Raw genomic sequence first — 26,570 nt, forward strand, 5'->3', positions numbered from 1 at the left:
TTACTATATTTCTGAATTTTTTAATTATTAAAGTTGAAATGTTCAAAGTTGTAAAGCTGTATAATAATTCAAAGTAGACTTGCATATTTGGGAGTCCTTAAGATAGTAATGATAGTTGAAGATATCTGGATGGAGTAGGTAAGTTATCAAGGAAGATTATTTGGAGAGAAGAGCAGAGAATGCTTATAGCACCCGGTCCAGGAAACGTCACTAATACATGTTGGTGATTTAAAAAAAAAACAACTGTTGGTTGTCTGTGTGGAATTTGTCTTTAACTTTGTCTTCCTCTCTTTGGAGGGAAAGATGAGGGTCTCCAGTGACTGTTTCTTGTAGTTGGGACTCCCTCGCAGGCACACAGACTACCAGCACATTGCCCTCCTATTGGGTGTGCTGCCCGAGCTGGTCTGGGCATGTGCCACTTCCCGGTTGGCTGCTCGCACCTGGGTTCCCTGCAGCTGGCAGGGCCCGTGGTGGGAGGGTCCTGGCACCAATGGCACTTGATGGGTGGTTACCCATCTGATAATTTGCTCTGTGTGTAGGAGGCAAAATTACACCTAATCATGCCATTTTTAATCATTTCTTTTCTCTCAGGAATTTTTAATTTTTAAAAAAGAAAAATCAGCTTTTTTCTGTACCCTGTATTACACCAGGAACTATTTATTTTACTTCCTGAGAGGTAGCCTAACCATAATGGAGCTGCACAACTGTGCTTGAATCCTAGCCATGCTGGTTTTTAGCTGTGAGACTTGATTGAGTTACTTGATACTTTAGCTTTAGCTTTCTGTTCTGTGAATTGAATCTAAGATTTTTGAGAGGACTAAAATAAAGTGATACAAAGTCCTTTGCTACATGTGTACTGAGCGCTTAGTAGGTTCTCAGGAAGCGATCTCTGCTAATTGTGGTTGTAGTGACAGTTTTAACAGCAAATTAGGTGCTGATTAGCCTCATCCTCCTTGTTGTCCTCGTGCAAGAACCTCTTTTTTTCTTTAATGTGGCACATCCAGGATTTTATTTTATTTTGCATGTCTTTGTGAGGGGATGTGTATTAGAAAACCACAGCGCATTCAAAGAATGACTAGAGTTGTTTTATTTTAGGAATTTCTTCCTTTACTCTCTGATTCTTGCTGCACATTGCACCAGCTTTATCTTCAGATACACAGGTAAGAAGAATGCCATGTGATCATTAAAATGTAACAGTGCCATTTGAACTGTGCAGAGATCAAGCATATGCCATTCAAAATAAAACATGAAAGTAATTTTTTTTTTACTGTTTCAGTAAACTTTTAACTGCTTGCTTAAAATAATTAGATGTGGAAGCTTTTAAAGAATAGATTCCATGTGAGTTTTACTTACTCTTAACTAGTATCTCGTACCCGAGTGATGAATAATTGGTATGGTGATAAATACTAAAGGCAAAAAAAAAAAAAAAAGCCTCTGTATACATGGATGTATTGTTCTTTATTGTTGTAAATTTTTATTTTAACTTCTGTGAGATTTAAGATGTGTAGTAGTTAACTCCATCTGAGGGAAAACATTGAAATCCAGAAAAGTATTATTTAGGTAGGGGCTGAGCGACATGTGAAATTGACAGACCCTCCAAAGAGCCCTCCGTTTGACATTAAGATACTCTGTCATCTCATTTGTCCAGCAGTGCTTTCTAGTCTTCTAGACTCCTTTTTCATACCTCTCCCTCGTCAAATTTCCCACGTCTCTGACACCTCCTCCCCATTCCCCGTTGCCAGTTAACGTCCTCACTGAGTATGTCACTGAGAAGGCATGGCTTCCTCCGCTCATTGACTGTTGCGCCTGTGTCTCGGTCCATGTGGTTGCTGACCCGTGAGTGAGTGTCCGCACCCGCCTAAGGCCGGCCTGTATGCGCTGGTCCCCTGAACTCGCCTGCTCAGGGGTCTCTCTCTAGCAGTTGTTCCCTTCCCTCTTGCATCACCAGTCTTCCCTCCTACTAGGTCTTTCTCATCTGGATACCAGCATGCGGTTACTTTCCCCACGGTCGACATCGTAAGAATACAGAACAACACCTCTCGAGTCCACAGCCTCCTCCAATGCCTTCCCATTTCTCTGCCTCTGTTTACAGCAAAAGTCCCAGGAGTTGTCTGTCTATACCGCTGTCTCTACCTTTTTTCTTGGGGCCATTCTAGTCAGGCTGTCGATGCCACCACTTCGCCAAAACAGCTCTTGTCAAGCTCGTGAGTGACGTCCACGTTGCTACATCTGGTGGTCAGTTTTAAGCCTCCGCGTATGTAACCTGTTCACAGCGCTTGACCCTCCCTTTTGCACTTCCTTCCGTTGGCTTGTAGGTACCTCTCCCTCTTGTTCTCTTCTGACCTCATGGCTGTGCCTTCTCAGCAGGTCCTCTTCTCGGCTTCAGCTGGGTGGCTTGAGCGGCCAGTCCCCAGGCAACTTCGTTCTTCAAACTCATCAGGCCGAAATACCTGGTCATCTCTGACACTTTTCCTTGTTTTCGTATCCACATCTCGCCCAATAACAAATTGTCAGTGTCCCCTCCAGTATAAATAGATATACCTAGTATATGGGTTCAGTATGTATGTATACAGAACCCAGCCAGTTCTCACCACCAGAACTGCTCACATCTGATGTCACCCATTATTGTTTCTTACCTGGGTTTCCACGGAGAGCATCCACCCACTGTCTCCCTCCTCCCTTGCCTCCCTCTAGTCTGTCGTCCATACCATAGTCAAAGTGAGCGATAAGACATTAAGGAGATCATGGGACTTTGCTGTACAAACCTTCAAATGATTAATATTTGTTATATTATGGGTTTACTTGCTTCCTTGTTTGCTAACTGCCCCCCTTCGTTAGCATGTGAACTTTGTAAAGGCAGTGATCTGGTACGTTCTGTTTACCACTGTGTTACCTGCTTCTGGAACAGTGCATGGAGCGTATACACAGGCATTTAATAAACAGCTGTCACATAAGTCAATTTAAAAATACACCATTTGATTGAGGGGCATTTGGGAGGCTCAGTCAGTTAAGCATCCGACTTCAGCTCAGGTCAGGCAGTTCGTGAGTTCAAGCCCCGCATCAGGCTCTGTGCTGACAGCTCAGAGCCTGGAGCCTGCTTCAGATTCTATGTCTCCCTCTCTCTCTGTCCCTCCCCTACTTACAATTTCTCTCTCTCTGTCTCTCTCTCTCTCTCAAAATAAGTAAACATTAAAAAAATTTTTGATTGAAAAACAAGTACTTGCTTTGATGCTTAGTAGCTATATTTCAAGTCTGTGGAGTTTCATTACCTTTTATTTATGTATATCTTTCACCTTACTTATAATTTAATCTTCACAGCCACTCTGAATCAACACCACAAATGAAGAAACTGAGGTTCAAGGAGGTCAAATGAATGAACCAAACTCAAGCAACTAATAATTGACAGACTGTTGCTTTTTCCATCACACTTCAAAGGCCTCAAATGTGTATCTTAAGTGCATCCCTTCAGGGGCGCCTGGGTGGCGCAGTCGGTTAAGCGTCCGACTTCAGCCAGGTCATGATCTCGCGGTCCGGGAGTTCGAGCCCCGCGTCAGGCTCTGGGTTGATGGCTCAGAGCCTGGAGCCTGTTTCCGATTCTGTGTCTCCCTCTCTCTCTGCCCCTCCCCCGTTCATGCTCTGTCTCTCTCTGTCCCAAAAAAAAATAAATAAAAAAAAAAACGTTGAAAAAAAAAAAATTTAAGTGCATCCCTTCAAATGCTGTTATCTCCTGCTAGACAGGGTTTTCTCAAGTACCCTCAAGTTTGCCACAATTAAAATAACATGGCAGAAAGTACTGAATACACATCTTATTTCACATAAGTTTGGCTGAAGTTTCGTTTTAACTGTACCTCCTGAAACATCTTCCATGAAAAAGTCTTTGCATCTTCCTTCAGGACTAGTATACCATTTAATTCTCACAAAGCCCTTGTTTCTGAGCATTATTTCCTAGTAAATTCAGCATTCTGCATTATTTTAAAACAACTTTTAATAGAAGTGTGTAAGCCAGTATTTATCAGAAATACCTTTCTATATGTAATGTTTTTACTGGTTATTTGATAATTCATATTTTCATGGTCTTTTTTTTTTTTTTTAATTTTTTTTTTCCAACGTTTATTTATTTTTGCGACAGAGAGAGACAGAGCATGAACGGGGGAGGGGCAGAGAGAGAGGGAGACACGGAATCGGAAACAGGCTCCAGGCTCTGAGCCATCAGCCCAGAGCCTGACGCGGGGCTCGAACTCCCGGATCGCGAGATCGTGACCTGGCTGAAGTCGGACGCCCAACCGACTGCGCCACCCAGGCGCCCCTCTCATGGTCTTTTTTTAAGGACACTGCTGTCAAAATGGTATTAAAATGCATCAAAACAATACCAAAGATTTCTATAAGGTTATAAAACTTAATTTTGTGGAATTATAGTCATGTTATTTAGTTTGGAGGTCCTCATACAATTGTGGTATCAATTTAGTACCTTGAATTTTGTTATAAAATACATGCTACTTATTTTTTCTATATTGTCACTGCTAGAAGATGAATTTACAATACTCATGTCTACCTAAAATTAGGAGAGACCTATTAATGGATGCATTTTTTCCCTGCCTTTCCAGCAAGTTTCCTCCAAGCCTATATGCTGCCAGGATTTCTAAAGCACAACAGGAGGAAATAGCAGGGACTTTCCTAGTTACACTGGATCCGCTCATCAGTCAGCTTCTCACATTTCAGCCTTTCGTGCAGGTGGTTTTGGATAGTAAGTTAGGTAAGCTTCAAAACAGATTTACTTTTAAACCCTTCAGTAATTACTGCATGTTAGAGGTAGGGTTATTTCCCTTACATAATCAATCATCCCTTTTAAAAATTTTATTTAAAATTCCTTCTATTTTTTTAAAATGAAAAATATGTTCCACGAAAACAATTATGCCTCTACCTTCTTTTACACATCACGAGCAGATTTCTGTTGAAATTACGTAGAGTATGTTTTTACCAATTGGTTGTAACTTAACGAATGTGTTCTTATTACGTGTGAGAGCTGCCATGTGAACTGCAGTTCCCACAGTGTCTTCTGCTGGTTGTCGTCATGGACAAGCTGCCCTCTCAGCCCGAGGATGTGCAGGCCCTGTGGTGCACAGAACGCCAGCTCCTGGAAGCGAAAACCAGGTAGCTGACATGGTGGTGGTGATGTTCAGTCATGCTAGAGAGGGTTTCAAATGTCTGCCATTGGGAATGAATTTGAAGTTAAGGTCTTCCAGTTAATTACTCCTGTGTAGACCTCATCTATATTGCTACTTATAAATATAGATTCAAAATATATAAACCTGTAACAGATGCTAAAAATATTTGCAGTGTTTTAGAAGGTTTTGACTAATACTCAGTGTTATAAACGCTGAGAGTAATAGGGCAGATGCGTTTACTAACATTTAAAACTGAGCTCTGAGAAACAATGCTCTACGCTATAAGTTCCCTCCCGGGAGATTTCACGCGTATTTGTCCCCCTTGCCACCGCCAGGCAGTAGTCTTACTCCCTGGGTTATACCTGCTGTAATGTCTGCCCTCTCCTCTAGCCCGTGCCGCGTGCCACCCACCCGGTTAGTCCCCCTGAAGCCCAACTGTGAGCCTCCTGTTCTCCTCAAAAACAAAAGCGTGATGGCGGAACCGCTTAGCTTTGCATCTTGAGTCCATCGCATTCTGCCGCCATCACCCATTTTTGCTGCTCGTCCTGTCGCTTGCTTGCTCTAGTCATGCTGGTTACTCCTGCCTGCCTTTTCCTCGTGCTTTGTCTTCTCTGCCTGTTTATATTTTGCCTATTTCTAACTTGTTATTTAAATCCTCTATGAAGATTTCTTAAACCATTTCAATCTTACAAGGACCCCTCTATCTTTTTATTTTAATGTTTATTTATTTTTGAGAGAGCAAGAGACAGAGTGTGAGCGAGGGAGGGGCAGAGAGAGAGGGAGACACAGAATCCGAAGCAGGCTTCGGGCTCTGAGCTGTCAGCACAGAGCCTGACGCGGGGCTCGAACTCACAAACCACAAGATCATGACCTGAGCCGAAGTCGGACGCTTAACCTGACTGAGCCACCCAGGCGCCTCAGAATGACCCCTTTCTTATACCTATTTTCTATTTTATATAGAGTATCTAATCCATATTTAAATTTCAGGTTCTTTGATGACTTTTGTCTGTGACTTTGTGTAGTTCAGTACTATGATAAACATTTGGTTAGAAAAAAAAGGAAAAAAAGGTACAGAAAATTCTTTTCCTTTAAGAAATTTGTCGAGGGGCGCCTGGGTGGCGCAGTCGGTTAAGCGTCCGACTTCAGCCAGGTCACGATCTCGCGGTCCGGGAGTTCGAGCCCCACGTCAGGCTCTGGGCTGATGGCTCGGAGCCTGGAGCCAGTTTCCGATTCTGTGTCTCCCTCTCTCTGCCCCTCCCCCGTTCATGCTCTGTCTCTCTCTGTCCCAAAAATAAATAAACGTTGAAAAAAAAAATTTTTTAAAAATAAAAAAAAGAAATTTGTCGAACAGGGGCACCTGGGTGGTTCAGTCGGTTAAGTGTCCAACTTCATCTCAGATCATGATTTCGTGGTCTGTGAGTTCAAACCCCGCGTCGGGCTCTGTGCTGACGGCTCAGCCTGGGGCCTGTTTTGAATTCTGTGTCTCCTTCTCTCTCTGACCCTCCCCTGTTCATGCTCTGTCTCTCTCTGTCTCAAAAATAAATAAACATTATAAAAAAAAAAAGAAATTTGTCAAACAATGATTATATTTTATTTTTATGGTTATGTATTCACACACAGTGGAAACTATTGTTGATACATACCTCTTGAGACATTTTGCTTTGCTAAAATAACCCTCCTTATGTCATATTATTATTATACCTGCTAATTATTAAAATGTTCGTAACGTTCAGTGCTCTCAATGTCCCTGCAGGGTATCTCTATTTAAAGCCATTTTCTACAGTTTTGAGCAGTGTTCTGGTGAACTCTCTCTCCCTGTTCACCTACAAGGAGTAAAGAGTAAAGGGCAAGCGGAGGTTGCTGTCACCTTGTATCAGCATGTTTGTGTTCATCTGTGCACATTTGTCGCTTCCTTTCATCCCTCACTGTTTCCTGAGCTGGTAAGTTTGCTATCTGCTGGGCTACACTGAGACTACCCTTCTACTTTCTTTTCACTGAAGTTTTGATTTATAGGCAGAAGAAAGGAACAGTTCATGTTTTCAGATGTCATTCTCTGAGTTTGCACATTTCACCCTATAATTCAGTTGTGTCTTAGGAAATGGTAATCCTAGAGCCCTGTGGTATTCAGATGTAATGGTCAGCCAGAACATTTGAGAAAACATTTTAGGTGGCAAGATATGGAAATATGGAGTGAAAAGAGAAAAAATGTTCGGACTTTACCTAATTCTGTTCCATAAAGAGAAGGAGAAGTAAGTAGTAGATTGTAGTACCAAGTCGTAGATCTTAGGCATGATGTTGAGTTTCTTTAACGGAATTAAACTAGAAAAGATGTTGAGAAAATTGTGGGGAAGAAATTCTTAGGATTTACATAAGGATCAGTATCCTTTAAGATGTTTTACAGTGGTTAATATCTAGCACTAGAATCTTTGTGGATCCTAATGATTGAGTAAACACATTTAAAATCACTTTGGAATCTCCATAGCCCAGCATAATGCTTAACATAGAGTAGGTGCTCATCAATGTTGAGGCAATGGTGCTATAGGTTCTTTCAGATACTAGAGAGTTGAACCTTCCCATTGAGGATCTGTTGTTATTTGGATTGTGATGGTGTTTTGTTGTTTTATTTTGAGAAATGTAATAGTAATCATAATTTATCATGAACTTTCTGTTTTTCATTAGGATGTTGCTCTGTTGAATGCTGTGCTTAGTGCTAATCTGATCACCTCTTTGTTAGCTATGGATACATGGTGCTTCCTTTCACGGTACGATGTATTTTTTTGGTTTTTGGATTGATTTATAGTAGTAACTGAGAGTAAATGATGTTATAATGTAAGCTTAAAGAAAATTTCTGTCTCAATAACCCTTTACCAGCTGCCCAAAATGGTTTGATTTCATAGCATAGCACTAATTAGGAACTAGGTTCCCATTTTCGTTTCTGCGGTTCAAGCTGATAGATAACTGTTGCCTAGGTAGTTTTGTATATTGTGCTGTTCCTTGGCCGTGGATAAAATTGCAGGTTAGAATATTTAGTGCTTTTTAGAAGTTCATCTCCTTGCTTTTCTGAATAATTGTATGAATTATTTCATAAAGATTGTCTTCTCTTAAATCACAGGTATGGGACTGCTGAACTCTGTGCACACCATGTCACCATAGTGGCTCATCTGGTGAGGAGAATTACAAGGTCTAAAACACCTACTTTCCATGCAGTTCCTTTAAGGATACGATAATCTGAAAGAATGTGAATATCAAAAGGAGAAATAGTTTGATTGCTAAATTGTTTTGGCAGTTTCTTTGCTGTGCTTTAATTCTGACGTTATTGAGAAAGATGTATCAGAAACTGTAAAACTGCAGAAATTGTCTCATATTTTCAAAATCTTACAGGATTTCATTAATTGGTCTGAGAAAGAAAGACTAGGTTAACTGAGAATAAATTTAAAATTGAATGCAAAGTCGAAAATATAGTTGTAATTTTGCTTACTGAGAGTTATTCTTTTCTTTCTCCCTTTAATATGACTTACACAAGGTGCCTCTTGATTTTATTGTCTCTCGGTCAGAATGATTTGAGAGGAACTAATGTGACAGAAACTTACGCCTTTTGGGAAAGAAATCATGCTTTGTGAACGGATATAAAGAGAAAATGATGTAGTGATGATTTAATCTTTTCAGTGTTGATCTTTTTTTGTTTTCAGATTTTGAGATGTTTGATATATTCCATATGATATGGTCATGATTTGTTTGTTATTTTGGGTTTTTTGTCCCTGACCTGTGATAAAGATCTTATGTGGGTCCATGTGTCTTTCATTTCTTAGTAGCTATTATGCCATATATTTTTTAGTTTACTGTTGAAAGATGTTGTAGACTAAATCCAGTGAGGTCCAGTGACCTGAACAGCTAGTCTGTATGTCTCCATGGCTAGCGGTCTGGAGCACTTACCCACTTCTGAATCCTTAGCACGTCTCGTACAAAGCAGATCCATAGTAGTTTTTATGTTACGTATATTATTTTTCAAATAAAATAAAAGCCCTAGTACATTATGAAAGGAATTGATTGCCAGAACATTGATCTTATAAAATCTTTTAATGGAGCTTCTGTCTTAGAGTTATACCTGTCTCTGCACTGTTGTGCTTAGATCATGGACAAAATTCCATGAACTGTCATTGAGTAGGGGATTAACATATCAAGTTATCATCAAAATAGTGATTCAAAATAGAAATCCCAAAGGGTTGTTTTTATTTTTCTTTATTTTTTCTTCAGATTTTTATTTAAATTCTAGTTAGCTAGCATGTGGCGTAATATTTTCAGGAGTAGAATTTAGTGATTCGTCACTTACATATAACATCCAGTGATCAACACCAAAGGGTTGTTTTTAAATACGGTGTCAAAACCCTTTTCTCATAAAAATCATCTAGGTTAATGAAAGAAAAACAACTTATTTAAGAAAAGCTCTAAATAAAAAATCTGCATTATTTGTAATCTTATATTCCAAAAGAGCTGCTGCTAATATTTGGGCATATGAAAGCTTGTAAAAACTATGATTTTAAGTCTCCTCTCCTCTCTTGTCTTTTCCCAGATAAAATCTTGTCCTGGAGAATGTTACCAGCTCACCAACCTATCGATACTATTCAGGCGGCTCTTTTTCTTCATGGCCCCACCCCAGCAGGCAAGGATAGGATCTTAGTCACTGTCTTTGGGTAGCTGCTGAGAATTGGATTCAGACTCTGTGAAAGCTTCTCATTGTCCCATTTATGGTACATTTGAATGTTGACATGATCTGAGTATAAATTTTTAACGTATTGATTGCTTTGCTTATCGCTTTCAGGTGGGTTTAGATTTTGATGTTGTTAAAGAAAAATCAGAGCCATCCAGTGTAGTCAAAGTGATAAAAGTGGATTTTATTTTGGGATTGTTGCTATAGGGAAAAAGAGGCCTCAGTGTAGAACTGGGCTCGAGTCTGAATACAGCACAGACTGGGAGGGATTCACATTCAGGGTGCAAGGTGTAGGTCAGGAGGTGAAAACTGCTGAGAGGAAGTGGTGATTCTTGCTAAACACAGACCCAGGTGATAAAATATCAAGGCTGAGGATGCTTTCTAAAAGGACTTAGCAGAATTCTTGCTAAACCTGGATGCTGCAAGCCCAGGGATGGACACAATCCCAGATGGAAGACGAGTTGAGAAGAGGCTTGGAAGAAGAGCCTGACTTAAGTTTGGTCAGGAGAGAGCCTTTGTCGCTGTCTTTGCTGCAAGTTACAGACAGTCATTGTCTTCCCAAAATATATCTTTCCCCTTGTTTCTCAGCCATTTAAGATATTGACATGAGAAAGTTCTATACGCCCTTCTTCCCCTTTTAATTTATTGTAAAGACCGAGAATATCTGTATGCCGTTAAGGATGTCTCTTATTTTTTACGGCAAATAAGCTGAACTTTTTTGGGAAAATGGAAAGTACGATGAGCCTTAGTTGATTGGTCTTGTGAGGAAAGCCAGCTTTGCCACGATAAAGGAGAGTCTCTGGCTACGGACACCTGTGTCGGCCAGTGCAATCCCTTGGACTAGCACTTTGCAGCTGTTTCAGGAGCTGCTTAGGGCTTTTTGAAGCATCTAGGCTCCTGGACCTTCTCCTGTGAATGGGGTGGGTGCAGGGCGGAGACAGTACAGTGAGGCCCCGGCATTTGTGTTATTATTGTCGTTGGAATTCCTACATGATTCTGACATGGATACGAGCTTGGGAACCACTAGGTCAGGGAAGGGGGTTTGAATCCTGTCTAACTGTGACCTTGGGCACAGCATCCTTTCCAAACCTCTTTCCCTGTCTATAGAATGGCGGATATGTGTTAACTATTTTGAAAAATTTTGTAGCGACCCAGACGTAATAGAGGCGAGACACTTAGCATAGTGCCGTGCTTAGAAGGGTGCTCAGTAAATATTGGGAGTCGTTTCTGAATAGAGTATTTGCCTCAAGTTCACGTCTAAGAGAGAAGCTGGACAGGCACCAGAGGAGCCGTGCTGGCCTCCTAGCCCCCATCCTTGCAGGTGGTGCCGAAGCCGAAAGCACACCGGGCCCACCTGCTAGCCTTCTAGAAAACACAGAAGTGTTGCTCTTCTCCTCTCCAAAACCCCCAAAGAGTCGTCTGCTCCACGTCCCTTCAGATTTTAATCCCTTTTATTCCCCTCTCAGGGGTCTTTCTCTTGGTTTCTGGGACACCGTTCTTCACAGGGGCCCCGTGAACTGGGAAGCCCTTCCTGAGGGTCCATTTAACCTCAGTTTTCTCATTTATTAAATGGGAATAAAATTGTCCTTTTCCCAGGGTTGTTGTGAAATTTTAACTTGTAGAATACTACAACTCAGGATGAATGATCTAAGCGAGGTCTAGAAATGTGGTTGTAAATAAACTCTAGTTAACGTTTAGAGACATCTTAGACACTCCTCAATTGTCTAAGTTTTTCCAAATAATTGAGGCTATCAGATTTGGAAGTTAGGAATATTTGAGAGGTTACTTTTAGCTTTTTCCCTCGGTTATCAAATACTGGTTTCCTGGTCAGCTTACTGTGCTTCAATTTAAAGGGACATGTCTGAATTTGAAGTCTTGTCTTAGAGTCCGTGGCATTTAGCTAATCCTAAAACTGAGGTACTGACCTTCCCTAGACAGAGCTGAGACTTGAGATTCGAAACGCGAGCTGCTCGAAGGGAACACTTCACAAGTGTTCCTTCTTCTGCCAGGCTCTGCTCTTTCCCCTTTTCCCTGAGGACGTGATCCCGCCTCCTGAAGGCAGGAGGGAGGGAACGGGCCTTCTTTGAGATGGACTGGGCTGCGTTCTGGGCACTTCAGTTCTTGGAGTTCCCGCGTCAGCCTGTGGGTGGGGTCCGTGGTGTTAACGTTCATTCTGCACGTGAAGACACAGTAGCTCAGGGAAACTCACCATGACAAACGGCTGGGCCGGGATCTGTGCCAGATCCGTCTCACTCCATCCAAAAGCTGTGCTCGTATCGGCCCGGCCCCGGCTCCTCTCTCAGCTCTTCTGCAGGCGGCTGTTCGGGGCTTCCTGTTCGCAGGGTGCCGGTCTGCCTCCTTGTCCCCGTAGCTGTGAAATCTGCTTTTCTTGCTGAGGTGTGTAAAGCTCGCTCATTAATTTTTAATAGCGCTTTGTTTAAAAAAAAAAACTTGGAAACCACTGTGCTCTATCTCATGATACCAGAAAGAACATATAATCTGGTAGAAACTACAAATTTATTAAAGTGCTCATGGAGAAAGGTGCTGCGTAAGGAGTACCAAAACTGGCACAAACCAGGTTTTGTTGGGAGTTCATAGCTTAGAAGATCATTTGTGGGGAGGTATGGGTGGGAACGGGGGGAATAGGGGAAGCTGTTGGAGATGGAGGCATTTGTGACATAGGCTAAAGGATGGGGGAGGAAGGGCGGCTGGGACAGGGGTGAAGGGGGGAGAGCACGCGCTGGGGAAAAGGAGAGACAAGCAGCGAAGCTGGAAGTAATTACTGTTTGCACACAGGATGGTATCTTTTTAAAAGGTGAAATAAAAACCCAGATTTCGTATTAGTGGTGCAGCATTAACATAGTGGAAATAGTTGATCCCAGTTCAGTGATGTTTTACTTAAAAAAAAAAAAGTGTGGCAATAATTTGGGGGGAACTGCCAGTAAATAGGGAGATTAAAATGTGTTTCTGTTTCAATATGGAGAGTGATTATTGATATCCTATTGTCTCTTTCAGTGTGTAACTGTTAATAATATTTCTGTTTTATAGAAACGAGCAAAAGTACAAGGTTACTGAGAGGAAAGGATTTAATATACCTGGTTTAAGTAGACTGATAGTTGTGTTGCCATTTTTATCTAAAATAAAAAGTACTATGAAAAGAAAAAAAGTACTGTTGGTATTTGCATTTTAAGCCCACTGTTGTATTTTTCCTCTCTTCTCAATTTTAACAAGGGAAGTCCTAAGTCTCTGCAAATTATTCACTTCTACTTCACTCCTTATGAACTGTTGTTAGCACTGGCAGTTTTAAATATATTTTTTAAGTTTTATTTATTTGGGAAAGAGAGAGAGCATGGGGGAGGGGCAGAGAAGGGAGAGAGAGAGAGAGAGAGAGAGAGAGAGAGAGAGAGAGAGAGAATCCCAAGCAGGTTCCACATTGTCAGTGCAGAGCCCAATGTGGGGCTCAAACCCACAACCACAAGATCATGACCTGAGCCGAAATCAAGAGTCAGACACTTAACTGACTGAGCCACCCCAGTGCCCCTGAATATTTAAAATTGTATTAAGACTGGGGTTTTCAAACTCAAAATCGTAAATAAATCACTTTTTCTATGTAATAAATTTTGTCAACGCCTACCCTTTTATGTTGTCCAGGGCATTATTATTTGTAATTTCTATTTTGGCAAGGGAACTAGTTCATTCACTCACTGGATTTTATTATAAAGAAAGGTCATGTTCAGCTGATGTCTATCAGTTGGCACATTTCTCTTGGCCCTCCTGATGCAGTTTGGTTTCATGAGTAAAGCTGCTTATTATAATAGACACATAGCTCATCACAGGGTCCATTTTTCTGGCTTTATCAGCTGTCCCAGAAGATAGCCACACAATTTCTCCCTTGTTTTGACAGCTAAATATTGTCTGCAAACAAAATCCAAATATAAATATAATACACAATGTGAGAAAATTACTCTGTCAAATTTAACATGGTAGGGTTTTTTTTTTTAATATAGGAAGTTTTCATCAAGTAGATTTGAGATACTACAAATTGAAATATTCTTCTTAAAAAATTTAATATACTTCCTAGGTTATATTTAATTTAGAAATTCAGTGCACCATTATTTTTGCTGTTTTTCCACTGGAAAGTATTATTTTAACTTTTTGTTTTTTTAATGTTTGTGTTCTGTTTTTAGCTAGTCTGCTGATGCCTCATTTTTAACAAACTAGTGCTGTTTTTCTGTTAACTTGGCAAAGGCTTTGAATTATTTCAGTGGTAGAATGGATTTGCTAGCCACATGATTCTGAACTGGTGGCTTACGTTTGTGAAACAAATTCTGTGTGTCCTCTGAGAGCAAAGCCAACTAGCCTAGTGGAAAATCGAACCGATGAGCTTTGCTTCTTTCTGTAGGTCCTTTGTTCTAATCAGCTGAGATAACAGTAAGCCGCCAGGGTTGGCCGAATCGCTCTTTTGGCATACCTTGGAATATTACTTTTGACTTAACAAGGTCACGAGCACACATGTTCTTAGGAAGATAATAGACTTACTGGGTAGGATAAAATAGCTACCTGACTAATAATGAAATAGATTATTTTTAACATCTCTCAGTGCCTGCATATCATGTTCCACTTAAACTGCGTTTTGCATTTGCAAACAAATGCAACAACAGCGAATACAATAATGCATGTTCGTGTCATTTACCTCGGTCTGGTCCTTGTCAGTTAAAAGCTTTTTAAAAACATAAACCATGGGAGCCAGTTCTCCGCTTTTGTGTATCCATTCATCAGATCGTCTTCTGTTACTCTTCAATTTTTTTCAGGTGGATTTTATCCAGAAATTTTCCCCCAGAGAAGCAGAAAATCTGTCTCTGTGGCAATATATTTCCTTCCAGGCATTACCTGCCGAGCTTAGGAAACAAGCCGCACAAGAGGTCGTCGGAGTAGGCATTGCACGGTGTACGGAGTGGCTAAGCAATAGGCGTACTTTGGGAGAGCTTGACTCTCTGGTAAGAAAAGAATTTTGATTGATTTGGTTCATTTAGTAACTGTTTATTGAGCACTACTTAAGGTACTAGTGATGGGTTGTTAATAAGAAGGATACAGTCTCTGCCCTCAGGTTAGAAACTAGCAAGCTTTCAGATTCTACATTGTAAAGGGGTCTGTGAGAAACTTACTCCATCTTGATGTAAATTACATTGGGGACTGAGGGTCTGCAGTTCAAGACACGCTGGACCAAGATGAAACTCAGTATGAAATATTTTATTTGCAGTGATTTTGCTGACACATCATTAGATTAGGCAGACATGACTCTTCTGTTTGACGAAATGCAGCCCCCATTTTAGACACACCTATTCTGAGTCTTTATGTAGTTCTTATGAGCTTTATGTTCCCTCTTAATGAAACGTAAAAGAAGTTCATCCAGAAGAAGTAAAAACTACACGATTTTTTAAAATTGAAAAATTGACTATACTACATGTGGTTCAGTTTTCCCGTTTAGTATCATTTTCTCCTTCATTTATTTCATCCAGCAAACATATTTTGAACACTCTTGTGTGCCAAGCACTGTTCTAGGCATTGGGGATAGAATAGGGAACAAAACAAAAATTCCTGTTCTCATGAACTCGTACTCTAGCTCAGCTGTGGACAGTAAAATAAGTAATGAATATATTTGTAAATGTTTTAGATTAGTTTGGGATAAGTGGAGAAAAATCAAGCAGGGATGGGGACAGGATATTCAAGGGGCTAGGGGTCTATTTGCAATTTTAAATTACGAGGTCAGGGTTTTTTCAAGGCTTAGATCTCCACACTGAGTGTAAGTGTTCTGACACTCTGTTCTATTCATGGCACTTGATGATAATGAAGTCTAAAGGAGCTGAGGCCCCAGAGGTTATGAATAACTTAGAACTCTGCATAAAAACCTGTGTCAAATTTGTATTCTAAGACCCAGTGCCATCTTTTCAGCTACTTCATTAATACATTTTATTAAAAAATAATTTTAATAAAATAAAATTTTATTAAAAATAATTTTTTAAATTATCAGGATAATTTAAAACATATACACATATTAAAGGAAATACAAGTTTTTATTTGCATTTATGTTGAGACAATTTGAAATACACAGGAGTAACTTAGATTGTTCAGGTTTTACATTTATTGTGCACCGATTTTTGCAGTTGAAGATAAAACATTTTTTGGAGTAGGCAAAATAATGCACCTGTTTTCTAAACTTGAATATATCTTTGCCCTGACCAAAACTTTATTTCAGCAGGTCATTTTACATGCTTATTTGTAGAAGGAAATAGGTAAATCTTAAATAAAAAGCTGTGTGCTAATCCTTCAAACTTAAATGTTGTTGAAGTATGATGGGTTAAAGGCATTGTTACTAATCATTACGTGCAGCCCACTGCACTCCCGGCCAGTCAGAGAGAGAGATTCCATATATGGATAAGAGCAGATCCAGATAAGATGGTTTTTAGTTTCAAGTTCTAGGTAGTGTACTTCTCAAGTATTGTATCTGTTTATTGAATGCAGAGTGTTGTTGAGGAATTTTAAAGATTAATTATGAAACAACAGCAATAATCAAAATCTAGTAATGGTAGAAGATTGCTAGGTGCATCATGTGAAAAAAATAGACTCTGTAGTTGATGAATATTATAAAATTAGCTTGATTATAGGGACAGTCTGTATCATTGTATTAAAATACAATGCTGTTTCCATTTTGATATTAAACTTTAACCTAAAAGGAAAAAAAATATGTAGAAAATGAAGATGTTTGTCTGTAAGGAAAATTATTTTTAATAAAATGTATTAATGAAGTAGCTGAAAAGATGGCATTGGGTCTTAGAACACACATCGGCCACGGGTTTTTATGCAGAGTTACAAGTTATCCGTAACCTCTGGGGCCTCGGCTCCTTTAGACTGGGATCTAACCTCAGTTCTTTCCCTGTCTCCACTTACAGAACACACAGCTTTCTGCTCTGCTTGCTGTGTGTAATTCTGCTAGTGAAGCTTTGGATATTGCACAGCAGACTGCAATTCTGGAAATCGGGAGTCAGCTTTGGGCATTTTTAAACACTACGCTGGTAAGGAAAGCAGCTGATAATTTCTCCGGGGAACAAATAAAATACTGAAAAAAGAATAGCACCAAAATTTCCCTGTAGAGTGAAATGTATGTAATTTCTTTAGGTGCTTGATAGAACTTGCAATCAGAACTTAAAATACCTATTTGTGCTCTTTCAACCAGTTCTTTTTGAGCGTGACAGGATTCCACTAGTAAAACTAGAGCCTAGTAGAGTGACTGACAGTCCAGCTAACTATTTTCATGACCATTTGGACCCTATTAAAAAAAATCAAACCCTTCTTGGTATTGTTTCTCTTCTCTGTTGGGTTAGTATAGCCTGTTTCTGTGGTTCTGGGGTCTTCCATGAAATCTTTTGGGCAGTGGAGAGTGACCTGGCCTAAAGGCGGCAGGGACAAGTGGATGGCTATGGCTGCTTTGTGTTCCTCTTCCCCAGCGATGGCAGAGGCCAGGTGACAGGCTAGAATTGGGATGATGGGTGTCCCACAGATGATTGTGGTTTCCAAATGACATTTAGTTTAAAAATCTAAATAGGACATTTGTTTTCTTTGAGTAGTGCCAGCTGCTGGAAGCTGAAGGCAACATTCACACTTTTGGTAAATAATAGAAATGGTTTTGCAGATAATGTTTTATCATTAAAATTTACGTATGGTTAAATTTCCCTTCTTTAGTATTTTAACTTCAGGAAGTGCTTTCCCCCAATCCTCACAAATCATTCAGTAAATATTCATTGAGGATCTCTCTGCTGGTGATCTAGCTTACCATATCATGATAGAAACCACAGTTACAGAGAAGAGAAATGGAATTTCTGGTCATGTGATCTTGAGCAAATTATTTAACCTCTCTGCCCCTTTTTCTTATTTTTTGGTAAAGTGAGGGTAGTAAGAGCTACTTCGTAGAGTTATAAGGTATATGTGAGGTAATATAAAACACTTAGCATATTGCCTAGTGTATAATAAATGTTCATTAAAAGGTAGCTATCTTCATGTAATTGAAAATTTTCACCAAAATTATTTTGTGTTTCTTATTTAAGGTAACAGGTCGACCTTATGTTCAGCAGACACTTAGCCTTTTACTTTCACTGTTGGGATTTTTCATTCAAACTCTAGATCCTCATCTGATAAGTCAGGTAAGAACAGTGAACAAATTGTTGATACCTTGCTGAGGAAATTATTGAACTGGTATGACCTAAAATAGCTTTGTAGAAACAGCCCTTTTTAGCGATTTGTTGCTCAGTTTGCTTGTTCCCCCTTTCCTGCTGGACTGAATGTAGACGTCACAGGTTTGCTTTATCTTAGGGCGGTCCCCTCATTTCTTTCACTCATCCAGTAGAGTATGGTTAGGATACAGGCTGTTGGTTCAGCCCACATCTGTTCTTCCCTATCTCCCTGATGCCAAATAGTCCAAGCTTTAACTGCCCCAGAACATCCCTGAGGCCAGGAGTCATAGCTCATGTGTGAACTTTGCATGCATACCGTGCTCAAATGTATTTCAGCAGCTGTGGGAGTGCAGAATATAAGCAATGTGGACTTAGGGGCCATCTTCACGGTCTCTTTGAAAGCATGATTCTGACGTAAAGGACTACTGAATTTTCTCTCTGGCCCCCAGCCTGCATGGCTGGAGCAGGCAGGACGAGGTCACTGTCGGGGGGATCCTTTTGATGCTGCCTGGTCACTGCCTGCCTTTGGCGTTTCTAAGCCGATACAGAGAGGAGACGGCAAAAGGCCTCCGTCTTCTCTGAAATGATTCAGAGGCTTTGGAATTAGTCCATCTTGGACAGAACTGATCCCCCAAATCGAGAGTTGGCTTAAGCTTACAGGCACATTAAGAAATAAACAGTTATGAGGTAAAACTAATCATTCCTTGGAGGAGGATGGAAGGAATAATACCTTATCACAGGACCGTATATGCTGGAAAGCAGAACTACTAACACTTTGCTTTTTAGTAGCTTGGTTAGTGGTTGTGCACATTCACAACTTGGCATTAACAAATACATACTAATGAGGTGCAGTTTTAAATTACATATTTATAAAAAAATTACATATTTATATATGCATAATATGTATATGTGTATGTATATGTGTATATATGTACATATGTATATGTATTATATTAAATATATGTATATATGTATTATAGTAAGTAAATTACAAATTCTATATGCATAACATGGATTAAATTACAGAGAATGAGAATACAGTAAAATCATTGACTCAGACTTTGTGGATTCTGAAGTTTCTAATCTTTTTTGAAAAATCAAATATGGATAATTTTGATAGAATTGTGTCTACCTTTAAAAAACCCACATAACTAAAGTTCTAAAATTTCAGCATAAGTAAATTGTTCATTTAGGTGTTGCTTCTTTTATAGGAGACTTTATCTCTGTGTTCCTTTAAACCAGGGATTGGCAAACTATGGCTTCCTGGCTAGGTTCTCCCTTCCTGTTTATAGGACAAGAGCTAAGGATAATTTTTACATTTTTAAAGGTTTGTAAAATAAAAACTAAAAAACAAAACAAAAAAAAACCAAAGAGTATGCAGCAGGGAACATACTACCTACAAAGCCTAAAGTATTTACCACCTGGCCCTTCATAGAAAGTTTGCCGATCCCTGCTTTAAATAATGAATTTCCGTCACTATAATTTATAATACAGAACAACTATTAAGGATTTGAAAGGAGAGCACTGGTATGTAATTTTTCAGGAAGATACTTTTTTATTTTTAACAGCAGTTGGGAGGATGAATACTGTAATAATTGGGTCAGGCATTTGTTTTTCTTCAAATTCCACTTGTGAAGTGTAGGCTTTATTGAGTGTTCAGCTGTTTTGGGTTTTATTGTGTTTTCCCTTCCACACATCCATCAAAATCTTACTCATTAGGTCTCTACAAAATACTTGTTTTCATTTCTAACTGTTCTTTGGTCTTTGCCACTTTAGGTAGTAACTTTGCAGACCTCACTGCTTAAATTAGAGCCTCCTGACCATGTTTGTTTGGCAGTGCTTGATTTTGTATCTTCTCTGGGAAATTTTTTTATACCTCAAGCTATCCAGGTAATATTCTTCATGCTTTTGTTCCCCAAATTCCTTTAATTCTTTTGTTAACAAAATCTCTGTAAGAATTAGTAAAATTTTCAGGCTTCTGATTTCTGTCTGAAATTCTGTGGATTGTTGACAATGAAAGTTGGGGGGGGGGGGATGTATTTTGTGAAGAGAGGATGACTTTGTCAAAATAGAACTCATTGTAAGTTTTTTTCTTTTTAGAAAAATACATTTTGACATACAAATAATTTAGAGTTGGCGGTAGCCTGAGAGTCTCATTCCAGTTGGCCTTTAGTATACAATGTCTCTGAGGAAGGCAGACATTTGTCTTCTAGGGAATAGTATATAATGAGGAAATTGGGTAATTTATCAAACTGTATATACTCTTGGTTTTATATCCATGAAAAAGAACTTGTTTGTTAAGACAATGTTTTTGAAAATATTGCAAAGTATATATAATTGGCAAATGGATATTTACTTCTAAATTATACTGCAGGGGTCTGACAATATACTACTCAATTTCCAGATACAACCTCCTGAACTGAATTTTGCCTTCCTTATTACTGTGGTCAGTCTAGATAGTTGGCTTTTTTCACGTCCATGGGTGATGACAACCTTGTCATGTAATTGGAGCAAAAATATGATGGATGTTATCTCAGTAGATATTAAAATCTTTGCAATAGAAACATTTAACTGGCTAGTTTCTAAAGGGCTCTTATTTGCTCACAAGTAAACGGTATCATACTGTTTTCACCACACAGGGTTATGTTTCATGAGAGAAAGGTGGATGTTGACAGCTTCTTTTAAACTCTGGACAGAAGTATCCAAAGACGTTTGCATTCGAGCTGTCTTCTTTTTAGCATAAGATAAATTCCGAAATACTGTCTCATTCATGAATAGCTATGCACCCTGATGGGCCCAGATGCTGTGGAACAAATGGTTTATTAGCAGAAATTATATATTCCCCGGAGCAAAGGCCTGAAAAATATGGTGGATTCATCAGCGTGTAAGAGCCTTTAAAGCCAGGAGATGACATTTTATTCAAGAAAAATATTGCTGAGTTTTTGCTGTGTGTCAGGTGCTGTTTTAATCACTGGGGATTCATTAATGAACAAACTAATAAATATCCACCCTCAGCCTGTCGGAAGGCAACTAAGAAGGAGTGACGTAGCATATGAAATACTGTATGTGCTCTGGAGAGAAAGCAAGCAAGGGTGGGAAAGAGAGAATGTGTATGTAGTACAGTTTTAAACGGGTTATTGGCAGTGGCGTCCTCACCAAGGTGAGCTGTGAGTAAAATCCTGAAGCTGAGAGAGCAAGCCATGCAGGTATCTGGGGGAAGCGTCCTGCACTCGGGGGAAATCGTAAGCCTGATCCCTCTTGAGAGCGTGTCTGATACATGGAGGGAAGCCAGTAGAGCTAACACACCGGTAGTGGGGCTTTCCGGGCCATTGTAAGGACTTCAGCCTTTACCCCGAAGGAAATGAGAAGCTGTTGGAAGCATTTGAACAAAGGAGTGACATGACCTAACGTGGATTAGTATGTGTTCAGGGGGACAGAATTAAGGAAACCTGACGTTAAGAATAGTGAATATTGGAGGGCCTGGATGGTGCAGTTGGTTAAGTGTCTGACTCTTGATTTTGGCTCAGGTCATGATCTCACGGTTCATCGGGCTTCCTGCTGACAGCGTGGAGCCTGCTTGGGATTCTCTCTCTCCCCTCCCTTCTACCCCTCCCCTACTCATTCGTGCTCTCTCTCAAAATAAATAAAGAAGAGTGAATGTACTCTGCTGAGATTTTCCTCTAATAAGGTTTGGTTCTCTTTGTAGGACAAAATTCTGCCCAACCTGTCTTCTATTTTTGCCTTACTGTTAGCTGACGGGAACTGGATACTAGAACAACATACGTTAGAGGCGTTTACTCAGTTTGCCCAGGTAATTATAAGACCAACCTATCATAGTGACCTCCAAAACAGTTTAATATTTGCAATATTCTAAAACGTTCTAAAACATTTATTGAGCTACCTTTGATCTTGGTCATTAAAATTTTCCGCTGGAGGAAGTATTGTTAACGATCTATTTTACAGGATCTAAAAATGAAGCATAGAGAAATGAAGGGACTTTCCTAAGGTCAGGGGTGGTAACAACCAGAACCGAGCATTCAGACCAGGCCTACTAACTCGGACACTGTCTTCCAGACAGTATTTTTGAGTTTGAAATGAGTAACACGTTTCATCTCAAACTATCGTAGGAGTTAGGGAGAGAAACACAGAGCCCCGCGAGCTCAGGTCCATGGAGAAGGTGAGCCTTCTTGCCTGTCGCTGTGCAGTCACGCCTGTGCTCATAAGGGGCCCAGAGACCGGGCAGAGGTGACTAAAGCTCACAGTGCCGTGCCCGTGCAGAACGCTGCGTTGTCCTGAGGCGCCCTGAAGGGACTGTGAGCTGACGGTCTTCTGAGTGTCCTCGGAGAGTTTTCTTTTAAAATGCATTCTTAAGTTGCTCTTAAAACTCATGTATTTGTCTTTGCAAGTTGTTGAAATATATTAAAATCGATCTCGTTTATCAATCTTTTGATAGGGAACAAATCATGAAGAGATAGTCCCACAGTGTCTCAGTTCCGAAGAAACCAAGAACAAAGTTGTATCCTTTCTGGAGAAGGTATTTATTTATGTAGATCAAAATAGTGGGATCACGTATTTTGTCATTTTTTAAAATTGTATGATTGTAACCGACTTAAGTATCTTCTTAAATTGTTCATAGTGCTCAGCACACAGGTGACACAAGTTAAACAGCCGGGGCCAGATGACAGGTCAGAGACCGGGCGGAGTCGCTGTGAGTTCAGGCAGTGAGAGGACCGAGCGACCCCGAACGTTACCCTCCTAGATTCGCATGGAGAACCGGGGGCCTGAGAGGCCGCGTTTACTCCTCTCATTTACGTAGAATTTTACACGGCTTTCCTGCGCCAACAAAGACCTAGTTTTCCAAACTGTGACATTTCTAAAGCTGTTTTTAATAGTTAGAACCCAACTGTTGAGTCATTTGGCTCCCATGTCTGTGCACACCTTGGAACTTCTATGGGGGCAGTTCTGGGGCATAAGGGGCTAATTGCAACACCAGCAGAACATTAAGCCACAGATTTAGAAGACCAGAGAAAGTGCATTATGCACAACTACTGATTTTTTTTTGTACCACGCCCATTATTAAACTGGGCCATGTGGCTGTTTATACGCACGTATACCTCACACATCAGCTGGTGAAGTATGTGTGTACATGTTGTTTTTACCAGTTTCTCACCCTGTACAATGAAGGTTCGCAGACTATCAGTTTTTCCTGGAAAGAAGACACTTCGGCTTTTCTGTAGGGAAGGAGAACACTGGAGAGTGATTTTATCCAAATCACACGAAGATGGTGCATTTACCGATGAGTTCACCTTCCAAAACCTGCCTAGCTCACAGGCTAAGCCAGAATAGTTTAATACTGGGTGCTTACACACACATGCACGGCATCTTCTCATTTTCTGAGTATCACAGCATTTTCTGTTAGAGAATGCTTGGTGTTTACTTGATTTTTCACGATTTGTGGCAGACTGGGTTTGTAGATGAAACCGCGGCTGCCAGGGTGGAACGTGTGAAACAGGAAAAAGCCATTTTCTGGGAACGCTTTGCTAACGTCGCTGTAGAAGAAGCAAAGTGGTCATCTTTACAGGTATGGACTTTATAGTATGGGTCAAGCTTTAAGAGAAATTCTGCCCTTCTTACTGATAAAAGTGAAAAAAAAAACCAGGATGGTTCCTGGCCTCCTATTGAATATCAAAATATCACATCGGGGCACCTGGGTGGCTTAGTCGGTTAAGTGACCAACTTTGGCTCAAGTCATGATCTCACAGTTTGTGGGTTTGAGCCCCCATTGGCTCTGTGCTGACGGCTCAGAGCCTGGAGACTGCTTTAGATCCTATGTCTCCCTCTCTCTCTCTGTCCCTCTCCCACTCAAGTGCTCGCTCTCTCTCAAAAATAAGCATTTTTAAAATATAATCAAATAGATCTAGAAATGTAAAATTTTGTTTTACAGTAGCTGCTCTTTTAAAAATCCCATTTCTTCTTTCCTAGCAGGCTCCACACTGTCAGCACAGAGCCTGGTGTGGGGTTTGAACCCACGAACTGTGAGATCATGACCTGAGCCGAAACCAAGAGTTGGACATATAACCAAATTGAGCCTCCCAGGCACCCTTGCAAATAAGTTTTAACATCATACTATCCCTACTCTTTCAACAGGACTTTCAATTGTTTGTAGTAACTTTTGGGAAAGTTCTGTATTTGTTATCAGTGAAGTGACAAACAGTAGTTTCTGAACCACGGAAAACCAATGAACTCACCTTCCAGAATGCTTAGGCTGATCCCTTGCTTCATTCATCAACCCAGCCGGATAATTCTGGGCAGTGTCTAGAAATCACATCTACCTATTAAAAGGCAGAAATCTGATACCCCTAAGGATATTCAGAATATTGTTTTGAGCACTGAAATACACATGTATATAGAATCGCAGTCCAAATGAACGATATTCTGGTGAGTTTAGTTGTAACTTTTGTAAAAAGAAGTTTGTTTATAACTAGTTTTCAGGAAAGACTTAGTTTTACAGATTTCAAGCCTGAAAGTTACATATCAGTGTAAATAAGCCCCCAAGAATTTATTGAGACCATGGGGCCCTGGATGACTCAGTTGGGTGTCCGACTCTTGGTTTTGGCTCAGGTCACGACCTCATGGCTTGTGAGTTCAAGCCCCACATTGGGCTCTGCACTGACTTACGGAGTCTGCTTGGGATTCTCTCTCTGCCCTTCCCCTGCTTGTGCATGTTGTTTTTTTTTTTCTCTCTCGAATTTATTATGACCTTCCTTAGGAAGGCCGTGATCACAAAAGGTGGCTCAGCCCCAGTTCCCACCCCAGTGCGGTGATGCTAAAAGCCTGACAGTTTCTGGAATTGGCCGTAAAAGTTTCCGAAAGACCACAGCTCTCCTCATTTATAAACTTAGCATTAAAAAGTAAACTGGAACCATTTAGAAAATTCATACTTGGGGCTTTTTTGTCAGGACGGATTGCAAGATAATCCCAAAGAAACTCACTGGAAATGACTGGATGAGGCAGGCGTTTCTCTTACTTTCCTTGGGCCCTAATGTTAGTGGAACTAACCAGAAATGCCTTCCCAGAGTTTTCTAGGTGATTGCAGGGGTGGTGGTTCCCTCCTCCCCTGGTGAACCAATGACTAGATAAAATTAGCACATAAAACTTCACAGTTTCAGAACTCCAGAAAGAAAGTTCTTTATCATCTTTGAGATGGGTATCATGGCATTACTTATCGCAGGTTTTTCTCATTTGCCAGCCTTGCGCAAAAAGGGCCCGTCGTGAGCTCCCTGCGGAAGAAGAGTGTGGGTCAGCACTACAGGCGGCGTCCGTGGCCTTGGAGGCAGTGGAGCTATTACTCCAGAAGTCTCCTGCTCCAGACTGGCTTGTAGTGAAACTGGAGATGCTCCAAGAAAGGATGGATAGGCTAAAACGACTTGTACTCTCAGGTGGCCCCTGAACGGACTGGACCGACCCCCACCCCACCCCCCCCAATCATCTTTGTCAGCCTGCTCTGTGTTTTGTAAATGAATGCACTGATGGAACTATGCGTTTTCTAGCACATATAAAACAACTTTTGTAAAGTTGAATCTAGCGAAAATAGTCTTTATTGGACATTTATTTAGAGAACAGGTCGAGGGGGGAGGTTTCTCATGAAGAGCTTTGGTACAACGTGATACATGTGGAACAGTCAGGAACTGCCCAGGTCCCCACAGGGCCCCTCACTCGTACATCTGTAAACAAATAAATAAGCTGCCTAAGGAAACCTCAGCAATCTAAAATCATTTATATACTTTATAGCTAAAACTTTTTCAGTAAGTTGTATCTCGTAAAGCTTACTCTTCTGTTAAAGAAATGGCACAGAATTAAGCTAATCAGCTTGAATTTTTGTATTTATTTTCTTTACCTCTGGAATTGTCCTGGAAAACAAGCAGTGAATTCAACCTTTCCACGGCTGCTTGCCCTTCACAGAAACTGGCCTCGGGCAGACGCGCTCAGGCCCCTCCACAGGACCGGTGCCGGGGCGCCCGCCGCCACTCGGGGGCTCACGCTTCAGTTGGCACAGGCGGGGAAAATGGTGCTTCTGGGTTTTCCGGTCTGCAGAGCCCGCTTTTGAGGTATTAGTTGGATTTTTTAAAGAAATCCTTTGCCCTAAAGTTCCGCCCGTTGTCACCAGTTGTGATCTTCCCAGTTCAGCTCCCCTTCGTCTCCCCAGCCTTCGGACTCTCCCTGCAGCAAGATAAAGCAAACCAAGGGCAGCCTGCTGAAACCAGTCATTTTTGAATCGAAAGGAAAGGAGCCTAACGCTTGCCTTTCGACACCAGAACAGACTTCCTTGTGCTCAGTACACTCCCTCCCTCCCTGTGAACAGGAAGCTGAGGGGAGGGTCGCTTTGGTTCCAGAATCATAAAGCCGCAGCTTTGTAAGATAACCTCCTGAGGACCGTATCAATCCAAAATCAATCTGAAGACACCCTAT

At 40.6% G+C, this 26,570-nt stretch overlaps 2 protein-coding genes across 15 annotated transcripts in view; one reads left to right on the top strand and one right to left on the bottom strand.

The window, feature by feature from the left end:
* FIRRM (FIGNL1 interacting regulator of recombination and mitosis) overlaps positions 1-25,862 on the top strand; it is a 45,938-nt gene extending 20,076 nt beyond the window's left edge. For 3 of the 4 annotated variants that reach the window (XM_047839786.1, XM_047839789.1, XM_047839788.1), the window contains exons 10-24: positions 1,096-1,160; positions 4,605-4,753; positions 5,022-5,151; positions 6,919-7,105; positions 7,845-7,927; positions 8,278-8,329; positions 9,736-9,825; positions 14,685-14,870; positions 16,824-16,946; positions 17,976-18,071; positions 19,878-19,991; positions 21,808-21,912; positions 22,555-22,635; positions 23,563-23,682; positions 25,351-25,862. In XM_047839786.1, coding sequence (XP_047695742.1) covers positions 1,096-1,160; positions 4,605-4,753; positions 5,022-5,151; positions 6,919-7,105; positions 7,845-7,927; positions 8,278-8,329; positions 9,736-9,825; positions 14,685-14,870; positions 16,824-16,946; positions 17,976-18,071; positions 19,878-19,991; positions 21,808-21,912; positions 22,555-22,635; positions 23,563-23,682; positions 25,351-25,551 — 1,782 coding nt within the window. In that variant the 3' untranslated portion in view covers positions 25,552-25,862. The remainder of the gene's footprint in view (positions 1-1,095; positions 1,161-4,604; positions 4,754-5,021; positions 5,152-6,918; positions 7,106-7,844; positions 7,928-8,277; positions 8,330-9,735; positions 9,826-14,684; positions 14,871-16,823; positions 16,947-17,975; positions 18,072-19,877; positions 19,992-21,807; positions 21,913-22,554; positions 22,636-23,562; positions 23,683-25,350) is intronic. The other variant, XM_047839787.1, reaches the window with a different exon arrangement.
* Positions 25,682-26,570, bottom strand: part of SCYL3 (SCY1 like pseudokinase 3) — a 43,640-nt gene continuing 42,751 nt past the window's right edge. For all 11 annotated transcript variants that reach the window (XM_047839798.1, XM_047839799.1, XM_047839800.1 and 8 more), the window contains one exon: positions 25,682-26,321. In XM_047839798.1, the coding sequence (XP_047695754.1) occupies positions 26,262-26,321 (60 nt within the window). In that variant the 3' untranslated portion in view covers positions 25,682-26,261. The remainder of the gene's footprint in view (positions 26,322-26,570) is intronic.

This window comes from Prionailurus viverrinus, chromosome F1 (genome assembly GCF_022837055.1).
Source record: "Prionailurus viverrinus isolate Anna chromosome F1, UM_Priviv_1.0, whole genome shotgun sequence".
Taxonomy (NCBI): Eukaryota; Metazoa; Chordata; class Mammalia; order Carnivora; family Felidae; genus Prionailurus; species Prionailurus viverrinus.